At 47.1% G+C, this 7282-nt stretch overlaps 1 protein-coding gene across 1 annotated transcript in view; it reads right to left on the bottom strand.

Annotated features, from left to right (window-relative positions):
* LOC102420759 (3'(2'),5'-bisphosphate nucleotidase 1-like) overlaps nt 1-7060 on the bottom strand; it is a gene marked incomplete at its 5' end in the record, with an annotated part of 11171 nt that extends 4111 nt beyond the window's left edge. Inside the window, 4 exons of the mRNA XM_014450301.1 lie at nt 629-826; nt 3898-3942; nt 5625-5716; nt 7012-7060. Of these exons, the coding sequence (XP_014305787.1) occupies nt 629-826; nt 3898-3942; nt 5625-5716; nt 7012-7060 (384 nt within the window). The remainder of the gene's footprint in view (nt 1-628; nt 827-3897; nt 3943-5624; nt 5717-7011) is intronic.
* Between the last annotated feature and the right edge of the window lie 222 nt (nt 7061-7282).

Genomic DNA, 7282 nt, shown 5'->3' with positions numbered 1-7282 from the left:
TTTTTTTCCATTGCTTTTCAAAGAGAGTGGAAGGGAGGGAAGGAGGGAGGGAGAAACATCTAGGTGAGAGAGACACATTGATTGGTTGCCTCCCACACATGCCTCAAGGAGGTGGGGGGAAGCAAACCCCCTCTGGTGGCCGACCTATGCTCTAACCACTTAGCAACACCAGCCAGTTGACATATTTTCTCTGCACTGTCTTCACAAGAGATTTGAACCTGCACATTTTGCCGAAACCGGTTTGGCTCAGTGGATAGAGCGTCGGCTTGTGGACTGAAAGGTCCCAGGTTCGATTCCGGTCAAGGGCATGTACCTGGGTTGCGGGCACATCCCCAGTAGGAGATGTGCAGGAGGCAGCTGGTCGATGTTTCTCTCTCATTGATGTTTCTAGCTCTCTATCTCTCTCCCTTCCTCTCTGTGAAAAATCAATAAAATATATTTAAAAAAAAAAAATGAACCTGCACATTTAAAAAAAAAAATTCAAAAATGTTGCTGAAATGTGCTTTGAATGGCAAATTACAATCTTTAATCTCTCCTCCCAAACTCCTCTTTGACATTTAGTTAAAAGCTCAGTGTTCCCTTCAGTGAGTCAACTGCATTCCGAGTGGGTGGCGGGACTGTTTCGTACCTTATTTCCCGCCCCGCCCACTCGCAGCACGTCGTCGGGGTTCATGGCAGTGACACAGTCGGTGACCAGCTTGTTGCTGTGGGACCGGGTGGTGGTGATGATGTGCTTCCCAGCAGGCACTTCTTTCAGCTGGAACCCGAAGGCACCCAAGCCTAGAACTCCCCAGATGGTCCTTCCCAGCGCAGCACCCGGCCCGGCCTGTGGAAACAGGAAACACCAGCACAGCCTGTGATTACTGGGAGAACATGTCAGCTCAGAACAAATAGAACACTGAGCTGTCATAGCATCCTAACTGTTAGATCATAAAAACATGATGATGCTATAGAGTACAAAGACAGTAACATCGACAGAGACATTTTCCCTAGGGAATCAGCGGGTTGTTCTCACTGCTGTTTTGGTTGATAATTGGGTTTCAAAGGTACTGAAGGGAACGTCTGGTTATTCCCTGGAGTCCTCGGGAGAGAAAACAGGCTAATTCCTGCTGCTCTCTGAATCATCGAATAAGCTCATTATCGTATTTGAAATAGCTCTTTGCAAAGGGCACTGAAGTCCCCGGGAAATGAAACGCCATGTACTGATTAGTGCTTTTCAATACCCGAGAAGCAGGCAGGATCCTGTCGACATGGGCCTAGGCGGCGGTGATAATGCATTTTGCTGCTATAGAGACAGAACAGCTGAACAGGCCGACACCGAAGAGCAGCCTGGATAATGGAGGTCAAGGTCACAGACTTCACTGGCAATGGTGGTAGTGAAATGACAATGATGACGCAGCCTTGGAATCTGTATTTGCCTTTGCAGAGCTCGAAGCATTTTCCACCACATCGTTTATGACTATGCACTTTTCATGTAGAAAAACATAACCGGTACTGCATGCCAAGTAAAACTGATGCATAAAATGATTAATGCAAAGACATCAAAAAGACCATTACTTAACACTAGAGGCCCGATGCAGGAAATTCATGCAAGTTCGTCTGGAAGGTTGTTCGGCTGTCCGGTCTAATTAGCATATGAATGCTTTTATTACTATAGAAAATAGACATACTAGTATATGGTAGGCATACAGACATAAGTATGTTACTGAATACTGGACACATACTAAGTGCTTTACATGTAGTATCTCATTTAATCTCCCAAACAACCCCACGAAGTAGGTGTTATCATCCTTACTTTTCAGACCAGAAAAAAAGAGATTGGAACCATGAGATAACCTGACCAAGGACTCTAGGAAGATCATAACCAAACTCAGGCTCTTCTGGGTTCAAAGCCGACAGTCCTCAGCATTAGGCTGGACTGCCTCAGTTTACTTGCGAAAAGCTTTCAAACACAGCACCCCGTGTGTCCTGCAGCAGGACCCTGAGGTGGTAGGATGGTGGTGGTGGAGTGCCCCTGGGACCAACACCCGTGGGAGGGAGGGAAGGCAGCACGAGTGGACAGAGGGGGAAGCTGAGCTGTGACACAGACCCGACAACAGCCTCTGCCGGCCCTACGGGAGCTCTGGAGCTAGACTGGCCCTTCAGGGTTGTACCAACTGGGGTGCAACGCCAGGCCTTCGTCCTGCACTCATCAGTCACGGGAAGTGGACTGCCTGGGGAAGGAGCGTGCCACTGGGCGAGGCAGCTCTTTGCAGGTGAGCGATCCCCGAGGACGCCAACAATATCATGGCCTGCAATCCCTGGAGGCTGCCTGCCGGTATCATGCCCTGCAAATGGGGCAGCAAAGGCACCGCAGGGCCAGCACTGGGGACTCTGCCCCTGGAGCCTGCACTACCAGAGAGGCTGGGGCCTGACACGCCGATGGGCTCAGTGGTGGCTCTGCGTGCTCAGTGGGCCTCAGATTGACTGCTGAGAGGAATTATCAAGAAGCCGACTTACTTAGCTTTCGTTATTCTGAAGCAGAAAGAAAAGCAATACAAATAGTGGACACGAGCCTGGCCAGTGTGGCTCAGTGGTTGAGGTCACGGTTCGCTTCCTGGCCAGGGCACATGTCCGGATTGCGGGCTCGATCTCCAGTAGGGGGTGTGCAGGAGGCAGCCGATCAATGATTCTCTCCCTTCAATGATGTTTCTATCTCTCTCTCCCTCTTCCTTCTTCTCTGAAATCAATAAAAATATATTTAAAACACAAATAATGGGCACGAGTATTCTGGGCCTGAAAATGAATATTCTGGGCCACATAAACGAATATGGAGGCAAAGAGTCCGGGACCATGGAATCCGGCATCTGGTGGGCAGGGCCATGCAGGCCCATGAGGCGGCCAGCCAGCTTCCTCTGTGCTCCTGGTCGCCGTCTCCTCACTGTCTCTCTCCCTCAAAGGCTCCCCACCAACTTTCTGGGGGCAATGAGGCCACTCGTTTCACCTTACCAATGAGTTAAATTAAATCTCAGAATGGCTACGAAGCTAGTGCCCATATAAAGATGCACTGGGTTTCTTTGCACTAAGCCAAGTGTTTCCTTCAACTGCCTACCAGCTTCGGTATCTGTTAGAAGCAATAACGGAGTTTTAACTATTAAGGGTCTTTCATCCGGCTCAAAAGAGGAATCGGTAAGAGGCTGGACTGGGGTTTGAATCCCAGACGTGCCATCGACAAACTGGGTGACCCAGGGAAGTTACTTGCTTTGGTTTCTCTCTCTTTAAAACAGGGACAAGGGCCCTAGCCAATCTGGCTCAGTGGAAAGAGCATCAGCCCGAGGACTGAAGGGTCCCAGGTTCGATTCCAGTCAAGGACATATGCCCAGGGTGGGAGCTCGATCCCTAGTAGGGGGTGTGTAGGAGGCAGCTGGTTGGTGGTTCTATCTCATCATTGAGGTTTCTATCTCTCTCTCCCTCTCCCTTCCTCTCTGAAAGCAATAAAAATATTTAAAAAATAAAACAGGGACAAGGTGAAAGGATGATGGTGAGCATTAAATGAGATAATGCATGTGAACCCCTTGAGGCCGGTAGGATATAACAAGTTCTTGATGCATTTGAGCTATTATGGTGATGATGATGATGATGACTGAAAGTTGAATATTCAGCCTTGCATACCATCAACAGAGCTGAGCAACCTTCTCCTTGTTGCAACATATTTCAAGGCACAAGCAAGAGGGAAGGAAGAAAGGATAACGAGAGTACACAGAAGGGGATGTGGTCAAGGGACAGGCGACGAAGGGGAGAAACAGGACAGGAGGAGATGGGCGGCTGCGTGGGCTCGACAAGGACTGGCTGGCAACACAGGTTTCCTACCTCTTTGCTGCCAACTAGTGGAGCCAAAACCCTAGCTATTCTTCTCACCTTTGCTTCCTTCCTGCGTTCCCTTAACTTCTGCTTTTCATTGTTCTGTGGAAAATGAATACAAGTTTTCTAATCTCAGAAGGGATGGAAGGGATGGATGTTATTCACAACTTCTAAGCACTCAGATCCTTTTTGGATGAAAGGTGCCATGCATTACCATGTTATCTAGGAATAAAAATGTCTCCCTTTCAAGTAACAGTGTTAAAGTTTCCATAGCAGCCACAAACTTGTATCTGTATAAAATATTACATAAACATTAAAGTCACAGTAAAATACTTAGTGGATACTTAATATGAGAAACTTTACCAATAATGCATAACTAGTTTTGTGAAATAATCCTAATAAGAACATGATTATAGGTATTATCATACAAATGGTAGAATATAACAAAACTATCTTAGAGGTAGAGGTTATGCTTGCTCTTAACTCAAATTGGAAATTCAGAAGGAATAATCCTCACTCTGGTTACTTGGTTTCTCCAACGTTCTATCAAGGTCAGACTCATGTCAATACCTGAAGTAATAATCTCAATTGTTTCCTTTAACTTTAATGTGATCTAATGATCTATTCCTGCTTTGGAATCACATTAATCTCTGCTTCTGAGGAAGACAATTTCTTGGGAGCAGAGTAGAAAGCCCAACCCTATTAGAGAGAAAGTAAGAGAAAGGGTGCAGGAGCGTACTTAGTTCTGCTTCAACGCTGACTCTAGTTTAGGCGCGAGGCAGTGTTACCTGGAAAACAACATGGCTAGCATCTTTCTCGGTTCGAATGGCTCACTTCTTCAATGTGCTTGAAGGACCACCTGTAAATCAGGTGTCTCAATGACCAGGCTAATCCAGAACCACATCAGTAATCCCCAAACGTCTGCATTTGAATGTTAAGGCCTGCGCTGCGTGTATGACATATGCATCCCTGGTACCAATGCCCCCCGAAGCTCTGATTCCACAGGTCTGGGGTGTATTTTGAAAAGATGAATGCACGTGCAACTGAGCTGGAAACCATTAGACTAGATAATATCAGGGACCATATAACACTATAATTACTGATCTAATAAAATATTTGTGTGTGGCTCCCCCGCCACCTCCCTGCGGGTGGGGGCCGCCATGTGTGGGCAACATCAACCTGCTGGCTGCCTCAGCCCAGCTCCCATGTCTGTGTGAGAGAGCAGGAGAGCACAGCCAGGTGCACGGCGAGGCCTCCATCCGCACTGGTCACTGGCCAGAGTCCTCCATTCCTTGACCCCTGGACCCCCCCATAGCCTGCTCGAGTCGCCTTGCTTCCTGGCATCTGCCTTCCCACAGAAGAAGTGATTCAAGTGGGAAAGAAAGGTGAGCAGGTGCCACTGAGGCTGGGAGATGCTGAAACGTGACTTGTCTGTTGCAACCTCGGGAATCAGGAGACTGAATCTAAAGATAATATGGAGGGAAACCCAGAAGATTCCAAGAAGTCTAGGGGATGACTCCTCAGACATCACACGCCACGGCGATGCAGAAGGGAGTCCTGTGAAAACTGCCCTCCAGAGACCAAATCATTAACTCCCTTTACCTGATTCTAGACTTGTTGGGTTCCTCTCCCTTTGCACGAAAAGACCCCTTTTCAACTCCTTCAAAACCTTCATCTGCCTGGGGGAAGCGGGTTGGGCTTTCCCCCGTCTCATCTGGCTGCCTCTTGAAATAACCTCTGTCCTTGTTGCATTAAAAGAACAACTGTACCCGTTACAGTCCTACCTGGTAGTTGTAATACGGCTGGTTAATAACTCCCGCTATGGCTTTCCCTTCATAAGCAATTCCAATCAGGACTGTTACATTGTCAAGAAGACCTAGAGAGAAGAAATGAGTATCGATTATGATGTAACTTTTTCATGTCATGACTCGTCATCGGCAGGTGAATTGCTGCGGGTTATTTTTGCAGTAAAGGTATGGAATCCACGGTGATTCATCCATGATCAATCCAACTTCTGGCAAAATGCACAAATTATAAGAGAGCTGGCCAGAGAGAGAAGAGGGGTCTAGGGCCACGTCGCTGGATTGCCACACCTGGTCTCATTAGGACACTCTGAAAACCAATTAAATTGACCGGCCCTAATTCCACAGCCATATCATTGGATCCCTGTGCCCCTCTGCCACCGTCCAGCTCGCTCCTGCCTGCTGGAGTCACTTTTAAAATACAGGTTCTCAAGCCCTTTCCCAGAACCAGTGAATCAAAATCTCCAGAGGTGGGGGAGGTGGGGATGTAGACAAGCTGTGCAGGTGCTGTGTGTACCCTAAAGCTGCCCTCAGTGGAGATGTCTTCAGTGCACACACACACACACACACATACATACACACGCACATACATGCACACGTGCTCACACACGCAAACACACACTCCGCAAGACTCGCTCATTGCAGATACGTCTCCTCCAAGGACAGAGAAGGAGTTTTCTCTAGTAATTATGAGAAATTTTCTTTTCTCAAGCCATGCAGCTGAGAACCAACGTAAGAAAAACTAGGGAGCTCTTTAGTTCAGAAATAAAACTCAAAGCTTACGTTATGCTCGTAAAATCTGAAACTTGGGCTCTGAGCCTGGTCTTGCTTACGTTCATGCTGCCCATTTTATGTTAATTTGCTGCTTTGTTCTCTTTCTCACCTTCAATAATTTCAGAAGAGAGAAATATTGCACCGTGTTTCCAAACCCATCTTTAAAGGTGAGGCAGAACAGAAAGACAGTGAGGGGACAGTGTATGGGGGAGCGGTGAGGGGGGAGGGCCAGTGGAAGAACAAGGGCAGTACGGTTGGGCTTCTCTTTGGGGCTCTACACCAACAAAGCTGGGGTTCAGTGTGGTAACACTGGTTCAATGCTAGTTATTCTCACGTAAGGCCATTAGAATTGGGGGGCTGGTAGACTGTGTGTGTGTGGGGGGGGGTATGAGAAGGAGATGAATTTTCTCTGTATCTTATGACAATCACTGATGTATAACCACAGTTAGCTAGGATGGGCACAAACACAGCTTTAGGACACACACATAAAAAATAACACCGGCTTTTCACACAACATAAGAAACAGTAAATGTTTACACTCAACATCACAGGCTAGTCCTCCTGCTCCCAATACAAACAGGAAAGAGGTACCAACCTTCCGTGTACTCCTTGGTGCCATCCAGAGGATCGACCCAGACCACGAGCTAAAAGATACCAGGAAATATCCAGATTAAGTCTCCAAAACATATATATGTTAAAAAAAAAAAAAAGATTTAAATAGACTAACCAAAACAACTCCCTTTTTATTTCAGTTCTGAAATTGTATTACAGATGGCTTATGCCAGTGTCATGTAACAGTAAAAAGAAATGTACTGATGCCCTAACCGGTTTGCTCAGTGGATAGAGCGTCGGCCTGCGGACTAAGG

Source organism: Myotis lucifugus, unplaced genomic scaffold (assembly GCF_000147115.1).
Source record: "Myotis lucifugus unplaced genomic scaffold, Myoluc2.0 scaffold_1968, whole genome shotgun sequence".
In the NCBI taxonomy this organism is placed as follows: domain Eukaryota; kingdom Metazoa; phylum Chordata; class Mammalia; order Chiroptera; family Vespertilionidae; genus Myotis; species Myotis lucifugus.
The sequence above is the reverse complement of the archived record's forward strand: the minus strand, read 5'-3'. Positions and strand labels throughout refer to the sequence as shown.